This window comes from Heptranchias perlo, chromosome 3 (genome assembly GCF_035084215.1).
Source record: "Heptranchias perlo isolate sHepPer1 chromosome 3, sHepPer1.hap1, whole genome shotgun sequence".
Taxonomy (NCBI): domain Eukaryota; kingdom Metazoa; phylum Chordata; class Chondrichthyes; order Hexanchiformes; family Hexanchidae; genus Heptranchias; species Heptranchias perlo.
In genome coordinates this window covers 38,242,106-38,264,694 of record NC_090327.1, presented here as the reverse complement: position 1 = coordinate 38,264,694, position 22,589 = coordinate 38,242,106, and the positions used below count along the sequence as shown (strand labels likewise).

The 22,589-nt window shown below is 46.7% G+C and overlaps 1 protein-coding gene and 1 long non-coding RNA gene across 6 annotated transcripts in view; one reads left to right on the top strand and one right to left on the bottom strand.

The window, feature by feature from the left end:
- Window positions 1-19,220, top strand: part of LOC137312456 (uncharacterized) — a 56,083-nt gene extending 36,863 nt beyond the window's left edge. For 3 of the 5 annotated variants that reach the window (XR_010960746.1, XR_010960747.1, XR_010960748.1), the window contains one exon: window positions 18,831-19,220. This is a non-coding gene — a long non-coding RNA (uncharacterized lncRNA). Of the gene's footprint in view, window positions 1-18,798 lie in introns of all 5 variants that reach the window. The other 2 variants (XR_010960745.1, XR_010960744.1) reach the window with 1 other exon arrangement.
- LOC137312445 (myosin light chain 3-like) overlaps window positions 1,121-22,589 on the bottom strand; it is a 46,228-nt gene continuing 24,759 nt past the window's right edge. The window contains exons 5-7 of the mRNA XM_067979001.1: window positions 15,560-15,637; window positions 5,945-5,989; window positions 1,121-1,284 (exon numbers count right to left, since the gene is read on the bottom strand). Coding sequence (XP_067835102.1) covers window positions 5,961-5,989; window positions 15,560-15,637 — 107 coding nt within the window. The 3' untranslated portion in view covers window positions 1,121-1,284; window positions 5,945-5,960. The remainder of the gene's footprint in view (window positions 1,285-5,944; window positions 5,990-15,559; window positions 15,638-22,589) is intronic.

Genomic DNA, 22,589 nt, shown 5'->3' with positions numbered 1-22,589 from the left:
CAGTGAATCAATCTACACTATAGGATAGTATTTTACATTAGGGACAGTGAGTATGAGTATTACAGCACTAAAAATACCTCTTGCATAAATGACTCTTGATCAATGTCTCCTTTCTATCAACACAGTTGAATTATAGGTCACAGGCGCCGCCTGGTGAACAAAAGGATACTAAACAGCTGAAGTTTAAAGTTAGCAAACAACAGCAACATGCATTTATATATTGTCTTTAACACAGTAAAACGTCCCAAGGCACTTCACAGGAGAGTAATCAGACAAGCCAAAGGAGGAGATATTAGGATGGGTGACTAAAAGCTTGGTCAAAGAGATAGATTTTAAGGAGGGTCTTAAAGGAGGTGAGAGTGATGGAGAGGTTTAAGAGTGGGAATTCCAAAAATTAGGGGTCTAGACGGCTAAAGGCACAGCCGCAAATGGTGGGGCAAAGGGAGTAGGGGATGCACAGGAGACCAGAGTTGGAGGAACCGAGAGTTCTCAGAGGTTTGTAGGGCTGGTTGAGGTTATAGAGATAGGGAAGGGCGAGGTCTTGGAGGGATTTGAACACGATGATGAGAACAATGTTGAGATGAAAAGAATGCCGCAAATGCTGGAAATCTGAAGTAAAGTCAGAAAAGCTTGTAAATACACTGCAGGTCTGCCAGCAATCTGAAGAGCTATTTAATGGTCTTGTTACAAGAGGTCCTATTATCTAGTGAGTAGTTGAACCATGTGATAATGAATCTGTGTGGTTACCCATTGAGCCATCAGGGGAAGTGGCTTCCTCTTTAAAAGGAATTCAAATGGTGGGACTGTATTAAAAAGGACTCTGATGGCAAATTTCACTTTAAAAGGTAGCCAGTGAGTAACTGAACCCATACAGACTGGAAAGTGCAAGATTGGATCCTCGGTCACTACAGAGTGAGTTGAAAGACTGATCAACATGTGGAATAAACTGCCAGATGGAGTAGTGAAGGCAAGAACCTTGGAATCGTTTAAGGAACAATTGGATGCTACAAGGGGATGAATTAAGATGGGTTGAATGACCTTCCTTCTCTGTAATTATCTTGCGATCTCAGGATAGAAATTGTAAAAACCATAAAAGAGTGCAACACAATGTTAACAAACCTTTTGAAAGGTTAATTTTATTACACAGAATATTTTACAAATATAAACATTCTATGGGGTTTGAGGGCTGTTTGAGATCACCAGGGGCTGTATGAGGGAGCACTTTCACTGGGTGAATGTCCTGTCAGTCGAAAGGGAGGGATTGAAAGCAAGGCTGGAGAGGTCCTGAAAAAAGAAAATAAACAGAAAAGTCGGAGTTATAAAGAAAAGAAAAACAAAGGGAACAAATGAGAACCATGGAATGTGGAAGGAAGAAAAGGAAAAAGAAAAGAAAGAAGGCACCTCTATACATATATCATCTTAGATGTGGAGATGCCGGTGATGGACTGGGGTTGACAATTGTAAACAATTTTACAACACCAAGTTATAGTCCAACAATTTTATTTGAAAATCACAAGCTTTCGGAGGCTTCCTCCTTCCTCAGGTGAATGTGGAAATGAAATACTCGAACCTTTCGCATTTATAAATCACAGAGCAATACCTGGTGATTACAGACAGTCTTTCCAACTGCCCGTTGCCAAGGCAATCAAAGTGTTCAGACAGAGAGGTGTTACCTACAGGGCCACCGAATATACAAACAACCAAAAAAAAAACAGAGAGAGGCAGAAACATTCGGAAGGAAGAGAAAGACAGCAAATGACCCGTTATATTAAAAACAGATAACGTTTGTTCGCTGGTGGGGTTACGTGTAGCGTGACATGAACCCAAGATCCCGGATGAGGCCATCCTCATGGGTGCGGAACTTGGCTATCAATTTCTGCTCGACGATTTTGTGTTGTCGTGTGTCTCGAAGGCCGCCTTGGAGTACGCTTACCCGAAAGTCGGTGGCTGAATGTCCTTGACTGCTGAAGTGTTCCCCGACTGGGAGGGAACCCTCCTGTCTGGCGATTGTTGCACGGTGTCCGTTCATCCGTTGTCGCAGCGTCTGTATGGTCTCGCCAATGTACCATGCTCTGGGGCATCCTTTCCTGCAACGTATGAGGTAGACAACGTTGGCCGAGTCACAGGAGTATGAACCATGCACCTGGTGGGTGGTGTCCTCTCGTGTGATGGTGGTATCTGTGTCGATGATCTGGCATGTCTTGCAGAGGTTACCGTGGCAGGGTTGTGTGGTGTCGTGGACGCTGTTCTCCTGAAAGCTGGGTAATTTGCTGCGAACGATGGTCTGTTTGAGGTTGGGTGGCTGTTTAAAGGCGAGTAGTGGAGGTGTGGGGATGGCCATAGCGAGGTGTTCGTCGTCATTGATGACATGTTGAAGGCTGTGGAGAACATGGCGTAGTTTCTCCGCTCCGGGGAAGTACTGGACGACGAAGGGTACTCTGTTGGTTGCGTCCCGTGTTAGTCTTCTGAGGAGGCCACGGTAACCTCTGCAAGACATGCCAGATCATCGACACAGATACCACCATCACACGAGAGGACACCACCCACCAGGTGCATGGTTCATACTCCTGTGACTCGGCCAACGTTGTCTACGTCATACATTGCAGGAAAGGATGCCTCAGAGCATGGTACATTGGCGAGACCATGCAGACGCTGCGACAACGGATGAACGGACACCACGCAACAATTGCCAGACAGGAGGGTTCCCTCCCAGTCGGGGAACACTTCAGCAGTCAAGGACATTCAGCCACCGACTTTCGGGTAAGCGTACTCCAAGGCAGCCTTCGAGACACACAACACAAAATCGTCGAGCAGTAATTGATAGCCAAGTTCCGCACCCACGAGGACGGCCTCAACCGGGATCTTGGGTTCATGTTACGCTACACATAACCCCACCAGCGAACAAAAGTTATCTGTTTTTAATATAACGGGTCATTTGCTGTCTTTCTCTTCCTTCCGGATGTTTCTATGTTTCTGCCTCTTTTTTTTTTGGTTGTTTGTATATTTGGTGGCCCTGTAGGTAACACCTCTCTGTCTGAACACTTTGATTGCCTTGGCAACGGGCAGTTGGAAAGACTGTCTGTAATCGCCAGGTATTGTTCTGTGATTTATAAATGCGAAAGGTTCGAGGATTTCATTTCCACATTCACCTGAGGAAGGAGGAAGCCTCTGAAAGCTTGTGATTTTCAAATAAAATTGTTGGACTATAACTTGGTGTTGTAAAATTGTTTACAATATATCATCTTAGCACATTTCTTCAGAAGCATCCCAAAGTGCTTCCCAAACAATTAATTACTTTGAATTTCAATGACTACTGACACACAGGTGGAGTCTGTTTCTCTCTTTGGATAATCTTTTTTATCCATTCTCAGGATGTGGGCATCGCTGGCAACACTGGCATTTATTGCTCATCCCTAGTTGCCCTTGAGAAAGTGGTGGTGGGTCTTCTTCTTGAATCACTGCAGTACTTGTGGTGAAGGTGCTCCCACAATGCTGTTAGGTTGGGAGTGCCAGGATTTTGACCCAGCGACGATGAAGGAACAACGATATATATCCAAGTCGGGATGGTGTGTGACTTGGTGGGGAACTTGGAGGTGATGGTGTTCCCATGCACCTTCTACCCTTGTCCTTCTAGGTGGCAGAGGTCGCAGGTTTGGGATGAGCTGCTGAAGAAACCTTGGCGAGTTGCTGCATTGCACAGTGCAGTCACGGTGTGCCAATGGTGGAGGGAGTGGATGTTTAAGCCAGTGGATAGAGTGCCAATGTAGCAGACTTCTTTGTCCTGAGTGTGGCTGTCTCTTATCCTTTATTGTCCTTTGAGTTTCTTGCTCAAGTTTTTTAAAAATTTGTTCTCAGGATGTGCACCACGCTGGCTGCGCCACATTTATTGCTCATCCCTTACTGCCGGAAAAGATTGTGGTGGGCCTTCTTCGAGCAATTGTTTTTACAAATATGCAGCTTGATAAGTCACTTAGGATGCCATTAAGAGGCAACCAAGTTGTGTGCGACTGGAGCCATGGGCAGGCCAGACAGGGTAAGGATGGCAAGTTTCCTCCCTGAAGGAAGACTGTGAACCAGTTGAGTTTTTATGTCAATTTTGTGCACATTTTTCTGGTACTAGGCTACAAATTGGGGGTAAGATAGTGTAATGGTTACATTGCTGGACTAATAATCCAAAGGCCTGTACCATTATTCTAGAGACTATGAGTTCACATCCCACCATGGCAGTTGGAGAATTCGGTTTTAAAAAATTTGGAAATAAAAAATTTGTACCAGTAAAAGTGACAATGAGGCTGTCGGATTATGTTAAAAACCCAACTGTCTCACTAATGTCCTTTAGGGAAGGAAACCTTCCGTGCTTACCCAGTCTGGCCTATATGTGACTCCAATCCCACTCCAATGTAGCCTAACAAGCCACTCAGTTATATCAAACCCCTGTGGTGCAAGAAGGTCCACCACTACCTTCTCAGAGTAACTAGGGATGGAGAATAAATGCTGGCCTTTCCAGCAATGCCTACATCCTGAGAATGAATAAAAAATATTTTTTTTAAATTACCAGATTTATTGAATTCAGTTTCACAACTTGCTATGGTGCGATTTGGACTCAAGGCCTTTGGATTGCTAGTCCAGTACGATAACCACTGCACTGCATCTGATGTGTGGCCCGACAATGAGTGTCAGCTGGCTTTTCGAAATCCCAATCCTGTTGTTACCTGACATCCACACACATGTACTTCCAGCAGGATTCATCGGATATTTATTAGGAACAGGAACCCAGGCTGATTTTTCCCTCCCCTAGCCCATGGAGACAGACTTCAACCTACGAGCCTTAAATGCTATCTTGGCTGAAACCAGCTAGCTCAACACAGATTGGAGATTGGACTTGGGATGTTCCTGATCTGTACGGCTCACTGCTACACCAGCCAGTACATTTTTTTCGTTCTTCACTGTGAGATATTAGTTAGCCAGTAGATCGGTTCAGCCATCAACTTGTTTGGTCTCTGCTTGTGCTGCTTGGTATATGGCTACTAAGGATCTGGTGTTACTCACTTGTTAATTTCCTCTCGTTCCCCAAGAATGGTAGTGTATTGAAGCAAAGATGTAAATTGGTGAGATGTGGATTTGCCTTCATGACCTCTCCCTCAGCACCACCAATGTATCAGTGTCGTGTCACATTGCTGTGGCGAGGCCCCAGTGGAGACTTCCCTTCATGAAGGGAGTGTCACCCTCACTTACCTCCTTACAACCAGGCCAGAGCAGCGTTCGTTTGGGAGCATACTGCCTGGCCATCTGGTCCGCTGGACTCATCGTGAGGCCCAGGAAGATCATCTTCAGAGGAGTGGGGGAAAAATGCATACGGGGTGGGTGTGTCCTAGCGAAAAAGGCGGAATGTGTCTGCCAAGGACCTCCACCTCTAACCCCACCAGGAATCAGGGGAGGTCCTTAATTTAAATACCCCCAGTGAGGACCCATGCCACCAGGGGATCATCTCGGACACCTGCTTGCCCCAAGAGGCTGCAAACTGCAGTGGTGGAATTTGTAAATGGTTGAATTTAAATCATTTAAAATGAAATTCCTTTTTTTCTTCAGGGAGGCGAGGGGGTTCCAGACCACACTCTCAGGTGGGGCCCACTTCCACCGTTTGTCAGCCTGGACCAGATGTACTGCCACTCAAGAAATGGTGGAATCCCTGGGAGTTGGGAACGTCCAGTGTTGGGAGTCCTCAACCCTGCCTCTTCCTGCATAAATGGTATTGTTTAGGGTTGGTGGCGGCTCCACCCCTTACAAGCTCATCAGTGGACTCCAACGCTAGGCCAGACCCCAGTGGCATTTACCCCCAAATCTTGTGGTGCAAGTCACCAAACTTGATTAATAGGCAACCTCCATAGCATACACAGCACTAATAATTATAAATCAGTCTTCTCAGCAGAGGAAACATGCTCACCAGAAACTCCCAGTCTTCAGCCAGCCATGATGTGCTTCACAAAAGCTGTGAAATAACAAGAAAGAAAATTAATTCTTTGATTTAAAACTTAAATGTAGAAGATTTGGCTCATACCTGAGGTGTGATTACAGCAATTATCAACTCTTTGGTTTCAAATTGATATACAGTGATATACAGTCAGGAGGGAGTGGCCCTGGGAGTCCTCAACATTGACTCTGGACCCCATGAAATTTCATGGCATCAGGTCAAACATGGGCAAGGAAACCTCCTGCTGATTACCACCTACCGCCCTCCCTCAGCTGATGAATCAGTCCTCCTCCATGTTGAACACCACTTGGAGGAAGCACTGAGGGTAGCAAGGGAACAGAATGTACACTGGGTGGGGGACTTCAATGTCCATCACCAAGAGTGACTTGGTAGCACCACTACTGACCGAGCTGGTCGAGTCCTGAAGGACATAGCTGCCAGACTGGGCCTGCGGCAGGTGGTGAGCGAACCAACACGAGGGAAAAACTTACTTGACCTCGTCCTCACCAATCTACCTGTCGCAGATGCATCTGTTCATGACAGTATTGGTAGGAGTGACCACTGCACAGTTCTCATGGAGACGAAGTCCCGTCTTCGCACTGAGGATACCATCCAACATGTGCTAAATGAGATAGATTCAGAACAGATTTAGCAGCGCAAAACTCAGCATCCATGAGGTGCTGTGGGCCATCAGCAGCAGCAGAATTGTATTCCAGCACAATCTGTAACCTCATGGCCCAGCATATTCCTCACTCTACCATTACCAACAAGCCAGGGGATCAACCCTGGTTCAATGAGGAGTGTAGAAGAGCATGCCAGGAGCAGCACCAGGCGTACCTAAAAATGAGGTGCCAACCTGGTGAAGCTACAACTCAGGACTACATGCATGCTAAACAGCGGAAGCAACATGCTATAGACAGAGCTAAGCGATTCCACAACCAACAAATCAGATCAAAGTTCTGCAATCCTGCCACATCCAGTCGTGAATGGTGGTGGACAATTAAACAACTAACGGGAGGAGGAGGCTCTGTAAACATCCCCATCCTCAATGATGGCGGAGTGCAGCACGTGAGTTTTCTTTTATTCGTTCATGGGATGTGGGCATCGCTAGCGAGGCCAGCATTTATTGCCCATCCCTAATTGCCCTTGAGAAGGTGGTGGTGAGCCACCTTCCTGAGCCGCTGCAGTCCGTGTGGTGAAGGTTCTCCCACGGTATTGTTAGGAAGGGAGTTCCAGGATTTTGACCCAGCGACGATGAAGGAACGGTGATATATTTCCAAGTCAGGATGGAGTGTGACTGGGAGGGCAACATGCAGGTGGTGTTGTTCCCATGTGCCTGCTGCTCTTGTCCTTCTAGGTGGTAAAGGTTGCGGGTTTGGGAGGTGCTGTCAAAGAAGCCTTGGCGAGTTGCTGCAGTGCATCCTATGGATGTACACACTGCAGCCACAGTGCGCCGTTGGTGAAGGGAGTGAATGTTTAGGGTGGTGGATGGGGTGCCAATCAAGCAGGCTGCTTTGTCCTGGATGGTGTTGAGCTTCTTGAGTGTTGTTGGAGCTGCACTCATCCAGGCAAGTGGAGAGTATTCCATCACACTCCTGACTTGTGCCTTGTAGATGGTGGAAAGGTTTTGGGGAGTCAGGAGGTGAGTCACTCACTGCAGAATACCCAGCTTCTGACCTGCTCTTGTAGCCACAGTATTTATGTGGCTGATCCAGTTAAGTTTCAGGTCAATGGTGACCCCCAGGATGTTGTTGGTGGGGGATTCGGCGATGGTAATGCCATTGAATGTCAAGGGGAGTGCTAACAAGCGGCACTTACTCACCAATATCCTGCTCACTGATGCTCGGGTTGGGTTCCGCCAGGACCACTCTGCTCCAGACCTCATTACAGCCTTGGTCCAAACATAGACAAAAGAGCTGAATTCTAGAGGTGAGGTGAGAGTGACTGCCCTTGACATCAAGGCAGCATTTGACTGAGTGTGGCAGCAAGAAGCCCTAGTAAAATTGAAGTCAATGGGAATCAGGGGGAAAACTCTCCAGTGGCTGGAGTCATACCTAGCACAAAGGAAGATGGTAGTGGTTGTTGGAGGCCAATCATCTCAGCCCCAGGACATTGCTGCAGGAGTTCCTCAGGGCAGTGTCCTAGGCCCAACCATCTTCAGCTGCTTCATCAATGACCTTCCCTCCATCATAAGGTCAGAAATGGGGATGTTCGCTGATGATTGCACAGTGTTCAGTTCCATTCGCAACCCCTCAAATAATGAAGCAGTCCGAGCCCGGATGCAGCAAGACCTGGACAACATCCAGACTTGGGCTCATAAGTGGCAATTAACATTTGCGCCAGACAAGTGCCAGGCAATGACCATCTCCAACAAGAGTCTAACCACCTCCCCTTGACATTCAACGGCATTACCATCGCCGAATCCCCCACCATTAACATCTTGATGGTCACCATTGACCAGAAACTTAACTGGACCAGCCATATAAATACTGTGGCTACAAGAGCATGTCAGAGGCTGGGTATTCTGCGGTGAGTGACTCACCTCCTGACTCCCCAAAGCCTTTCCACCATCTACAAGGCACAAGTCAGGAGTGTGATGGAGTACTCTCCACTTGCCTGGATGAGTGCAGCTCCAACAACACTCAAGAAGCTCGACACCATCCAGGACAAAGCAGCCCGCTTGATTGACACCCCATCCACCACCCTAAACATTCACTCCCTTCACCACCGGTGCACTGTGGCTGCAGTGTGTACCATCCACAGGATGCACTGCAGCAACTCGCCAAGGCTTCTTCGACAGCACCTCCCAAACCCGCGACCTCTACCACCTAGAAGGACAAGAGCAGCAGGTACATGGGAACAACACCACCTGCACGTTCCCCTCCAAGTCACACACCATCCCGACTTGGAAATATATTGCCATTCCGTCATCGTCACTGGGTCAAAATTCTGGAACTCCCTTCCAAACAGCACTGTGAGAGAACGTTCACCACACGGACTGCAGCGGTTCAAGAAGGCGGCTCACCATGACTTTCTCAAGCGCAATTAGAGATGGGCAATAAAAGCAGGCCTCGCCAGCGACGCCCACATCCCATGAACGAATAAAAAAATTTTTTAATCAATATTAGTATCCATTGTGCCGTGAGTCTCAAGGTTGAAAACAGGCCTACAGAGAGTCCTGTAGTTCACTGCAGGACTCTCTGTAGGAGAGAGGGACCCAGGTATCTAGTGAAGCTAGCGTTGGGCTCCAGTGGGACCCAGGTGTCCAGTGAAGCATGGTCTCCAGAGACTTGAGCTGACACTCCAGTGCAGTACTGCGGGAATGCTGCATTGTCTTTCAGATGAGATATTAAACCGAGGCCGTGTCTTTTTTTATTAATTGTTCATGGGATGTGGGCGTCACTGGCAAGGCCGGCATTTATATCCCATCCCTAATTGCCCTTTAGAAGGTGGTGGTGAGCCGCCATCTTGAACCGCTGCAGTCCATGTGGTGAAGGTTCTCCCACAGTGCTGTTAGGAAGGGAGTTCCAGGATTTTGATCCAGCGACGATGAAGGAACGGCGATATATTTCCAAGTCGGGATAGTGTGTGACTTGGAGGGGAACGTGTAGGTGGTGTTGTTCCCATTTACCTGCTGCTCTTGTCCTTCTAGGTCGTAGAGGTCACGGGTTTGGGAGGTGCTGTCGAAGAAGCCTTGGCGAGTTGCTGCAGTGCACTCTGTGGATGGTACACACTGCAGCCACTGTGCCACGGTGGTGAAGGGAGTGAATGTTTAGGGTGTTGAATGGGGTGCCAATCAAGCCGGCTGCTTTGTCCTGGATGATGTCAAGCTTCTTGAGTGTTGTTGGAGCTGCACTCATCCAGGCAAGTGGAGAGTATTCCATCACACTCCTGACTTGTGCCTTGTAGATGGTGGAAAGGTTTTGGGGAGTCAGGAGGTGAGTCACTCGCCGCAGAATACCCAGCCTCTGACCTGCTCTTGTAGCCACAGTATTTATGTGGCTGGTCCAGTTAAGTTTCTGGTCAGTGGTGACCCCCAGGATGTTGATGGTGGGGGATTCGGCGATGGTAATGCTGTTGAATGTCAAGGGGAGATGGTTAGACTTTCTCTTTTTGGAGATGGTCATTGCCTGGCACTTGTCTGGCGCGAATGTTACTTGCCACTTATGAGCCCAAGCCTGGATGTTGTCCAGGTCTTGCTGCATGCAGGCTTGGACTGCTTCATTATCTGAGGGGTTGCGAATGGAACTGAACACTGTGCAATCATCAGCGAACATCCCCATTTCTGACCTTATGATGGAGGGAAGGTCATTGATGAAGCAGCTGAAGATGGTTGGGCCTAGGACACTGTCTTGAGGAACTCAAGCAGCAATATCCTGGGGCTGAGATGATTGGCCACCAACAACCACTACCATATTCCTTTGTGCTAGGTATGACTCCAGCCACTGGAGAGTTTTCCCTTTGATTCCCATTGACTTCAATTTTACTAGGGCTCTTTGGTGCCACACTCAGTCAAATGCTGCCTTGATGTCAAGGGCTGTCACTCTCACCTCACCTCTGGAATTCAGCTCTTTTGTCTATGTTTGGACCAAGGCTGTAATGAGGTCTGGAGCCGAGTGGTCCTGGCGGAACCCAAACTGAGCATCGGTGAGCAGGTTATTGGTGAGTAAGTGCCGCTTGATAGCACTGTCGACGACACCTTCCAGGTGGATGTAAAAGATCGAAGAGCAGGGAAATTCTCCCAGCATCCTGTCCAATATTTATCCCTCAACCATCATCACTGAAAAAACATTATCTGGTCATTTATGTCATGCTGTTTGCGGGACCTTGCTGTGCACAAATTGGCTGCCGCGTTTCCCTACATTACAATAGCGACTACACTTCAAAAATACTACATTGGCTGTAAAATGCTTTGGTACGTCCTGAGATCATGAAAGGCGCTTTATAATATAAATTTCTTTCTTCTCTTCTTTCTCAGAGGGATACTGTTATCTTGTCAAGATGGAATAGTACTTCAGAGGAAACTGTGGATTTCCAGGAGAAGATAGACAGGACCTCTATAGGTCTGTTTAGGGAAAAACTGTAGGCAGTGTAGAAGACGTAGGGGGCATGATTGGCAAATTTGCAGACAACACAAAAATTGGCCATGTAGTTGATAGTGAAGTGGATAACTGTAGATTCCAAGAAGATATCAATGGGTTGGTGGAGTGGGTGGAAAAGTGGCAAATGGAGTTCAACCCGGAGAAGTGTGAGGTAATGCACTTACAGAGGGCAAACAGTAAAAGGGAATACGCAGTAAACGGAAATATATTGAGAGGGTTAGAGGTTGGAATGCATGTGCACAGGTCCCTGAAGGTGGCAGTACAGGTAGATAAGGTTGTGAAGAAGGCATACGGAATGCTCTCCGTTATTAGCCGAGGTATAGAATACCAAACAGAGATGTAATGATGGAACTGTATAAAACGCTGGTAAGACCACAGCTGGAGTATTGTGCACAGTTCTGGTCACCACATTACAGGAAGGACGTAATTGCTCTGGAGAGAGTGCTGAGAATATTTACAGGAATGTTGCCAGGGCTTGAAAATTGCAGCTACGAGGCGAGATTGGATAGGCTAGGGTTGTTTTCCTTGGAGCAGAGGTGGCTGAGGGGTGACTTGATTGAGGTGCACAAAATTATGAGGGGCCCAGATAGAGTAGACAGGAAGTACCTGTTTCCCCTAGCGGAGAGTTCAAGAACTAAAGGACATAGATTTAAGCTGATTGGCGGAAGGATTAGAGGGGACATGAGAAAAAAAATGTTATCCAGAGGGTGGTGGGTGTATGGAATTCGCTGCCCAAATTGGTGGTAGAGGCAGGGACCCTCAACTCTTTTTTAAAAAGTACTGGACCTGCACCTAAAGTATTGTAAGCTGCAGGGCCACGGACCGGGTGCTGGAAGGTGGGATTAGAATGGGCACCTGGTTGTTCTTTGAGCCAGCACGGACGCAATGGGCTGAATGGCCCCCTTCTGTGCTGTATCTTTTCTATGGTGTCTATGGTTCTATGCCAGTAGAGGCTGCTCTTGACTCGCACTTTCATTTGAAGCTTAATTAAGGCTAGCCAAGTACTTTAAACAGCATTTATAACCTTGGCTATCCCAGGGACTGCTTGTTAGGATAGTGTGGAGTGAACTTTACCATGTACCTAACCCATGCTGTATCTACCCTAGGAGTGTTTGATGGGACAGTGTAGAGGGAGTTTTACTCTGTATCTAACTCATGCTGTACCTACCCTGGAAGTGCTGTCCCATTCCAGAAACTTGAGCACAAAATCTAGACTGACACTCCAGTACAGTACTGAGGGAGTGCTGCACTGTCGGAGGTGCTGTCTTTCGGATAAGATGTTAAACCGAGGCCCCCCCTGCCCCCTCAAGTGGATGTAAAAGATCCCATGGCACTATTCAAAGAAGAGCTGGGGAGTTCTCCCCGGTGTCCTGGCCAATATTTATCCCTCAACCAACATCACAATAAAAGATTATCTGGTCATTATCACATTGCTGTTTGTGGGACCTTGCTGTGCACAAGTCGCTGTCATGTTTCCTACATTACAACAGTGACTACGCTTCAAAAATACTTAATTGGCCGTAAAGCGCTTTGGGACGTCCCGAGGTCGTGAAAAGTGCTATATAAATTCAAGTTCTTTCTAATAGATCAGTGTGGAGGAAGGTTTCAGCTGATGGTATCAGCGGGGCTGTAAGTCTACCAGCTCTGGTTTGCACTGGACTCTATTTTAGTAAATTACTTATGCTGTCCTGGTGATGGAGCCGAGTCCTGGGAATGGAACATTTGTCAGCAAGTACCTTCCAGGTCAGATACAGCACAGGTTAGTTCCAAGGTCCTTTGACTCTGCCCCCAACCTCTAAAGAATATGCCTGACTGAAGCAGTCTGAATTGTATGCTATTTTCCACACTGTTGGTCCCTGAGGGAGAATGAATTATCTGTGCAGTTTTACCGTGTGCCTCATCCTCTAGGAACTTTGCCAGAACTGAAAATTCAGTTCACGTACAACCTTTATAGCCAGCTGACAAAGGAGACATTCATCCCATCAATCTGGGCTGGATCCAAACTCAGGTTCCAGAGATGAAAGGATAGTATCAATCAAACCCCCAGGAATAATGATCAAAACAGGACTTGTTCCTAGAGATTTGTTTGTACCTATGATAATTTCAGTAGCGCTTACCGAAGCGAGAATGAAACCCAGGCCCATTAATGTGCTATGTCTCTGCCTAGTCAGCGTGTTCCACCATGATTTTTAATTATTCCAGTTTTTTCCCCTCCTTTCCTGAAGTTGCTGACTGGTGCTGGGGTATGTATCCACGCACACTGATAGCCCTATGGTAAGCCTTGTGGCCATTCACCTTGTGTGAACCAAGACGGGGCCTGCAAGCTTGCTTTCGACTGTTGAAGGCATCACAGCCAAGCCTGAGCCTGTCGTCATCCGCACATGCATACTTTTCAGCTAAACGGCAGAAGCAACATGCTATAGACAGAGCTATGCGATTCCACAAGCAACGGATCAGATCAAAGCTCTGCAGTCCTGCCACATCCAGTGGTGAATGGTGGTGGACAATTAAACAACTAACAGGAGGAGGAGGCTCTGTGAACATTCTCAATGATGGCAGAGTCCAGCATGTGAGTGCAAAAGACAAGGCTGAAGCGTTTCCAACCATCTTCAGGCAGAAGTGCTGAGCGGATGATCCATCTCTGCCTCCTCCCGATATCCCCACCATCACAGAAGCCCGTCTTCAGCCAATTCGATTCACTCCACGTGATATCAAGAAATGGCTGAGTGCGTTGGATACAGAAAGGCTATGAGCCCCGATAACATCCCGGCTGTAGTGCTGAAGACTTGTGCTCCAGAACTGGACGCGCCTCTAGCCAAACTGTGCCAGTACAGTTACAACACTGGCATCTACCCGACAATGTGGAAAATTGCCCAGGTATGTCCTGTCCACAAAAAGCAGGACAAATCCAATCCAGCCAATCACCGCCCCATCAGTCTACTCTCAATCATCAGCAAAGTGATGGAAGGTGTCGTCGACAGTGCTATCAAGCGACACTTACTCACCAATAATCTGCTCACCGATGCTCAATTTAGGTTCCGCAGGACCAATCGGCTCCAGACCTCATTACAGCCTTGGACCAAATATGGACAAAACAGCTGAATTTCAGAGGTGAGGTGAGAGTGACTGCCCTTGACATCAAGGCAGCATTTGACCGAGTGTGGCACCAAGGAGCCCTAGTAAAATTGAAGTCAATGGGAATCGGGGAAAATGCTCCAGTGGCTGGAGTCATACCGAGCACAAAGGAAGATGGTAGTGGTTGTTGGAGGCCAATCATCTCAGCCCCAGGACATTGCTGCAGGAGTTCCTCAGGGCAGTGTCCTACGCCCAACCATCTTCAGCTGCTTCATCAATGACCTTCCCTCCATCATAAGGTCAGAAATGGGGATGTTCGCTGATGATTGCACAGTGTTCAGTTCCATTCGCAACCCCTAAAATAATGAAGCAGTCCGTGCCCGCGTGCAGCGAGACCTGGACAACATCCAGGCTTGGGTTGATAAGTGGCAAGTAACATTTGCGCCATACAAGCGCCAGGCAATGACCATCTCCAACAAGAGAGAATCTAACCAGCTTCCCGTGTCTTTCAACGGCATTACCATCACTGAATCCCCCACCATCAACATCCTGGGGGTCACCATTGATCAGAAACGTAACTGGACCAGCCACATAAATACTGTGGCTACAAGAGCAGGTCAGAGGCTGGGTCTTCTGCGGCGAGTGACTCACCTCCTGACTCCCTAAAGCCTTTCCACCATCTACAAGGCACAAGTCAGGAGTTGATGGATACTCTCCACTTGCCTGGATGAGTGCAGCTCCAACAACACTCAAGAAGCCCGACACCACCCAGGACAAAGCAGCCCACTTGATTGGCACCCCTTCCACCACCTTAAATATTCAGTCCCTTCACCACCGGCGCACCGTGGCTGCAGTGTTTACCATCTACGGGATGCACTGCAGCAACTCGCCAAGACTTCTTCGACAGCATCTCCCAAACCCGCGACCTCTACCACCTAGAAGGACAAGGGCAGCAGGCACATGGGAACACCACCTGCAATTTCCCTTCCAAGTCACACACCATCCCAACTTGGAAATATATCGCCGTTCCTTCATCGTCACTGGGTCAAAATCCTGGGGCACCCTTCCTAACAGCACTGTAGGAGAACCTTCACCACACAGACTGCAGCGATTCAAGAAGGCGGCTCATCACCACCTTCTCAAGGGCAATTAGGGATGGGCAATAAATGTTGGCCTTGCCAGCGACTCCCACATCCCATGAACGAATTTTTAAAAAGTAATCAAATAGCAATCAGGACTGAGAATCTGCGTGATATTTCCCTTTCCATCATGTAGTACCCCAATTCAACACAAACTTCACACGTGCAAACTGGGGACTTTCCTGGCCTGTATGGCTCAGTACCACAAAGGCCATTGCCGTTATCCACTGTGCCATGGGGCCCAGCTCTTGACTTTGATTTTAATAACTTGCCTTCATAGTTGATGCATCCGTTGTCATCTTCCTGTCCAGCCATCAGCTCCTCCACCTCATCCTCTGTCATCTTCTCACCTGTTGGAAAAACGTGAATAGTGATGTTAGCACCAAGAGCAATGGTAAACCCTCACTGTGAGTAACAGCTGCAGGCTCCAGCTCTAACTCCATCATTATGACTTTCACTCTTCTCTCATTTTCTCTCACACCCCCGTCTCTTTAATCCTAAACTAAGCCCTACATTGAAGGTGAAGCTGCTGAGCGGAGTTCGTGGGAAGAGTCACACTGGACCGTGCCTGTCATCTCTTGGTGCCTGGCTGCAGGGCGGTGGGGGGGGAGAGAGGGAGCAGTCTGAGGGTAGGTCAGGCACCCCTCCTGTTGGCTGCAGAGGGACAGAAGAAGACAAAGGAGAGAAAGATGGATATGATAGTGTAGTTATGTTACTGGACTAGTAATCCAGAGAACGTGAGTTTAAATCCCACCATAGTAGTTTGAGAATTTGAATTCAGTTTTAAAAAAAAATCTGGCAATGAAAAGCTGGTATCAATAAAAATAACCAAAAGCTGTCAGATTGTTGTTAAAAACCCATCTGGTTCACTAATATCCTTTAGGGAGGGAAACCTTCCATCCTTAACCGGTCTGGCCTATATATAACCCCAAAGGTTGACTCTTAACTGCCCTCTGAGGTGGCCAAGCATGCTACTCAGCTATATCAGAGCAATAATTGCCAGTGATGCCGCCATCCCGAGAATGAATTTTAAAAATCCCCAGAAAGTAGCCCAGAGCAGAACGGCAAAAGTTTAAGTTGAGTTGTCTGCCTCAGGCTGGGTAAGGCAAAGCAAAAGAGGATGGGAAATGGGATCTTTACCAGGGTGCTCCCATTCGCCTCCTGGTGGCTGGCTGGCAGCAATTAAGGTGGTAGCTTGATAGCCAACCACCTGCCTCTTGTCCATCGGTAAGAAATTCTTCTTATAGTCACCAAAATTAGGAGAAATAAGGTTCTTGACTAAAATTACTGTATTTTCAGCACTAGATTAAAATGATGACAAAATTTGTGAAAAGTAAATGTAAATATCATCTTAAAATTGAAATGAGATGAGACTAAAATAAAATTAGAATTATTTCCAAGAACTGAGTCGTCTGTCAGTCGCCCAAAACTTTTGGAACAAACATTGGGGATTGAAATTAAGTCCCATTTGTGATTCTCAATGTTTCCTGTGGCCTGGTGAGTTGTGAGAAGTGAAGCAACAATTAGGGAATTTCTTAAACATAAATTTGAAAAATATTTCTGAAAATACCAGCAGTAAAATGTGAAAAGTAAAAAAAAATACTACTGTCCCAAAAATCCGCAGGCCACAATCCCAGGGGTTAGCGAAAAGGCACCTCATCAGCACGCTATTGGCAAACAACTGTGAACAACACACGCATATTCCTGACGTCTTCTTGCGAGATCCAGGCCCGCCCCCTCTCCCCCAGATTCCATTGAGTCCCCCCTGCCCTTTGTATAAGGAAGCCTATCCTTATCTAGGCTACTTTGCTGGATGGGACCCCCCCCCCCCCCAAACCCAGTCAGCCCACTTGCACCCTTCCAGAAGCCTACATGCCTCATCTCTCTTGGCGTACTAGCCTCCAGTCCCTTCTGGGCAAGGAAGCGTAGACTCCCAGTGTATGGAGTGCCTGCCACCTGTGTCTATGGCCTTGCAAGGGGCAGGCTCCTTACATGGCCGAATGAGTACTCCCAGAATTGACAGGGACACAGCGTATCCGGTCCCTGTCCAGTTCCAGGGCCTTCCACCGGAGTTTTGACAGGAGTCTGGCAGAACTCACAAGGAAATTTGTGGCCCATATTTTTGATTATATTCCCCCTGTTCCATCAACTACAGCTAAAATATGACTAAAATTTGGTAACAAAAGACCAATTAGGACTAATTTTCTTCTGAAGATCATAGGTAGACGGAGTTGAAACTAAAATTAAAGTTATTTCTAGGTCTAAAATGACACTATGAACTTGAGCGCATATTCTAGGCTGACACGTTAGTAGACTACGGAAGGAGTACTACACAGTCAGATGTGCCGCCTTTTTGATGAGGCCCTATTTGACTGCTCAGGTGGACTTAAAAAAAGTCCCATGGCACTATTCAAAGAACATTCCTCCCTCAACCTCCACTAACAAAAAGAAAACACAGATTATCAGGTCATTCATTCATTTGCTGTATGTGGGACCTTGCTGTGCACAAATTGGCTGCTGCATTTGCCTACGTAACAACAGTGACTGCACTTCGTTCAAGTAATTGATTGGCTGTGATGTGTGAAGGATGAATGAATGGGAGGTGCAATATAAACACAGCTCGACACCGCACTTCATTTGTTATACGCTGGCAGTAGCAGGGTAGCTTTAACGGGTTTAGTGTGTATTATTTGCACTGGCTGGGGTCCAACAGACACTGAGCAGAATGAGCTGACTGGATGAACCACCGCCAGATTAATACTGGCAACAACGAGAGCGGAGCACAGAGGTGCAAATCTCTCTGCTACTGCAACGTTTAAATGCGCGATTTTGGATCTGAACATTTCAAGTGTTCACAGTGTAAGCAGGGGAATAATTCAGTCTGTGCTAAGTCAGCTGTTCTCAGCTGGGGCAGTGGTTAGGGTGTTAAACTGACCTCAGCACCATGGGACTAGGGTGAGAAATGTTAGCTAGAGTTCCTGCTCCTGATCACTCACCAGCGAGGCTTACTAGAAAGTGTGAGCATCTGTGGATGTCAGTTGAGGAGAGGTTTAGATTCTGCTGTGGTGCCCTCTGTGGTAGAATAGTCTGCTGACAATCAAGGGGCGGTTGGAGCAGTTAAAATCGTCCAGGTGACTCACCCGCCGATGTCCCTAATAGGACTTACATTGTAACCTGCTCTCCTGAGCAGGCGGCAAGGACAAAATATTCTTTAAATATACAGATCGGGGTCCGAAGATGTCATCGGGCCCCTACTGCAATTTTAACTCTGGCCTGAGCAAGGAAGCCCTGCCATCCCGCCAATCCGAATCCCACACCCAGTTAAAATTCCCCTGTCTCAGAAACAAAAGAATTTGCATTTACATAACGTCTTGTCAAATCCTCAGGATAATGAATTGTGGAATCAGTGTTAAAATGGCTGCCATTTCATGGGATACGTGCACTCCTTGTACAGAATGAGCCTCTTTGTGTTTCTGTTGTGTAACATCATTATTTCCCATTTTATCTGCAGTAACTTTTACAAAAAAAGTTTTTTTTTAAAAGCTTCAAATTAAAGATTAGGAAGTTGAATGTCACATACACTGCAGCAACTCGCCAACACTTCTTCGACAATACCTCCTAAACCTGCGATCTCCATTACCTAGAAGGTCAAGGACAACAGGTGTATAGGAACACCATCACCTCCAAGTTCCCCTCCAAGTCACACGCCATCCCAACTTGGACATATCTTGCCATTCCTTCATCGTCGCTGGGTCAAAATCCTGGAATTCCCTACCCAACAGCGTTGTGGGAGCACCTACACCACACGGACTGCAGAGGTTCAAGAAGAAGGCCCACCACCATCCTCTCAAGTGCAACTAGGGATGGGCAATAAATACCAGCCTCGCCAGCCATGCCCATGTCCAGAGAATTAATAAAAAGCATACAATGAAATACTTTTGAAGAGCACTGACTGTTGCTTTGTAGACCAGTGTGATAGTTATTCTTCACCAGCAACATCCCACTGACAAACATGAGATAAATGAGCAGTTAAGTTATTGTTTGGTCGAGGGAGGGATGTTGGCCAAGATGCTGGGAGAACTCCCAAAGGGTGTCAGAGTTGGGAAAATGTTGCTGGAGCAGGTCATTGAAGTGGACAGTGTAAATGGGTTCATCTGACAAGTGTGGTTCTGAAGAAAAAGGATTGAGGGATATGGTGAGAAGGGGTGGGGTTGAACTATGTAAAAGGGACAGGCTTGTTGAACTTAATGGCATTTTCTTGTTCCTAAAGATGTTAATCTTTTAAAGGAACCAATTACATTGTCAGAACTTAGAAAGGTAAAGGTGGAGAGGAATGATATTTGCAGCAAACTGTTACTGGTAAGTAGGCTCTTTGCAGTTTGTCAAGCATTTGAGAAGGTCAGATCAGTCATTAAAATATCTTCAAGCCCCTGTCCACGATGCTGGAGGTCACCTTGTTTTTATGTCTGCAGTGATATGTTTCCATTTTAGTACCCCTGAGTTAATTCCCAAAACAGCCATTGTCCCTCCCACTCCTCCCCCTCCACCAGTGAATTGGCAGATGTGCCAGGCAGGTGCAAGTAAAGAGGCAGCTCTCTCAGGCCATGCAAGGGCAAATTCTTACGGTGATGTTGTTCATCCATATTGGGGAGTTTTCCGAATGAGCTAAATTCTCAGAACAACCAGGAATAGACCTACCCTTGGATGCCTGGAACAGTGCCCACCCCGGGTTAATCTATCACTGTAGCACAGACTGAATCTACCGCTGCACCAACTACTTATGATGAGTTTATTCCATGGTTCTTTTTCATAAGAATATAAGAAGGACCAGGACCATGAGAAGGCCATTGGGTCCACTGAAGTCCATCCTAACCAAACATCCAAAAGTCTTTTGAGTACCTTATAGTGTTCACCTCTATTACTGTACTTGGCAGGTTATTCCAGACATTTATCCAGCCTTTATATGAAGAAGTTCTTTCTGTATCTGTTCTAAATTTATTTTTCACTCGTGAACTCTAGTCCTACTTGCCTGCCTTATTTTATAGTAACATTCAGGATCGCAGAGAACTGGCACAGGCATGATAGGGCCGATTTTAACCCTGTCCACCTGGCAGAAATCGGACAGGCAAGCAGTTAAAATGGCTGCAGCAACTTAACCCCTCCGATCCCGCAGGTTGCAACTTTACCCTGCTCTTTTGAGAAGGAGAGTGGGACACTTGATAGAAGGCAGTGGGGTCCTTCTTTAAATATACAGATCAGGCTCCGATGATGTTATATGGGCCTGACAGCAATTTTAACCCAAGGTCTGCTCGGGAAGCTGTTGTGGCTTTTCTGCCAGGCCAACTTGCCAGCAAGCGGATCTGGGGCCACAAGAGGTCCAGAAGAGGTAAGTCATTTTAAATTCTTTTCTCTTTCCTTGTGGGCCTTTCCTACTCCGGACTTTCCACCCCTCCCCCGACTGCGCTGCTCTCCCGACCCCCCTAAGCACTTACCTGACAGCCAGCGGTGGCCACCTGCAATCCCAAATCCAGCTGTTGCCCACCAGCCAGCTAGCGCTTTCCATCAGGTTTACATAGGAACATTAGGAACGGGAGTAGGTCATTCAGCCCCTTGGGCCTGCTCCCGCAGGGTTTATGCAAGAGACTAATAGGGCCCATGCAGATGAGGCCCAGGAGCTAAAATCTCCCGGGCATCACGCTGGGGAGGGCTGGACGGTTTCCCATGCGTCTCAGCCCGCTGTCCGCATGACTCCCACCGGACGTTAAAATTTGGACTGATGTGTCCAAAGGCCTCTTTCTGAGCTGTAAACAATGAGTAAGGTCTGTTGGCCCGTCCTAGCTGATCCATTAGCAAAAAACCTACAGTTCCCCCTTCACAGTTTCTTAAATGATTTTCAAATGGTGTTTAACCACAAATGGTTATTGAGGCAGAAACTATAAAGTTATTTAGAAGTGAACTCAGTAATTATTTCAATAAGTTTTTTCTGAATTCAGAAAAAGTAACAAGCCTGAGGATTGGGAGCAGTTTAGAATTCAGCAAAAAAGGACCAAGAGATTGATTAAGAGGGGAAAAATAGAATATGAGAGTAAACTTGCAAGGAACATAAATGTGGACTGTAAAAGCTTCTACAAGTATGTAAAAAGAAAAAGATTAGTGAAGACAAATGTAGGTCCCTTACAGTCAGAAACGGGAGAATTTATAATGGGGAACAGGGAAATGGCAGAGCAATAAAACAAATACTTTCGTTCTGTCTTCACGGAGGAGGACACAAATAACTTCCCAGAAATGCTAGGGAACCAAGGGACTAATGAGAAGGAGGAATTAAAGGAAATTAGTATTAGTAAAAAAATAGTGCTGGAGAAATTAATAGGACTGAAAGCCGATAAATCCACAGGGCCTGATAATCTGCATCCCAGAATACTAAAAGAGGTAGCCATGGAAATAATGGATGCATTAGTTGTCATCTTCCAAAATTCTATAGATTATGGAACAGTTCCTGGCCTCTTGTCCATCTCCCACTTCCTTCATCCCACCATTGGCAGCCATGCCTTCAGCTGTCTAAGCCCTAAGCTCTGCAATTTCCTCACTCTGCCTCTCCACCTCTCAGACCCTTCTTAAAACCTACCTCTTTGACCTATCTCTTGGTCACCTATCCTAAAAGTCTTCTTCTTTGGCTTGGTGTTATTTTCTGTCTGATTAGGCTCCTGTGAAGTGCCTAGGGATGTTTTATACATTAAAGGCACTATATAAATGCAACTTCTTGGTGTTGGTGGGAATGACCTACTTGACCAGGGTTGATCTTCTGGTTTGATGGAAATCGAGGAGTGAGGAATGAAGTCGGGTCATGAAGTTATAGATTGTGGTGGTATACAATTCTGCTGATGCCAACTCTTGCATGTAAAGAATGGGCACTTGGGTGAAGTACCAGCGGATTGCTGGCACCTGTGGAAAGGATGAGTAAGACTCCAGCAAGAGCCTTTAGGGATGAGAGGAGAGCAAATTGGAACCAAAAAAAAATTCTTATTGTAGACGTTGAAGAAATTCTATAATGATAAAGCAATCAAGAACTATCTCAACTTAAATTAATAAAACCGCAACCTAACCAGTCTATTTATACACAGTCATACCTGTATCACACTTCACCTAACTGTTCACTCTCCCTTGGTCTATTTATGTGTCAACAACCTTTGCTAGGACTAGGATCTCCAAGTCCATCAATATGACTTCCAGCTCAGTCAATGAAAGTCTTCAACTCCATCAACTAGGATCTCCAGCTCAATCAACCAGAAACACCAGCACAAT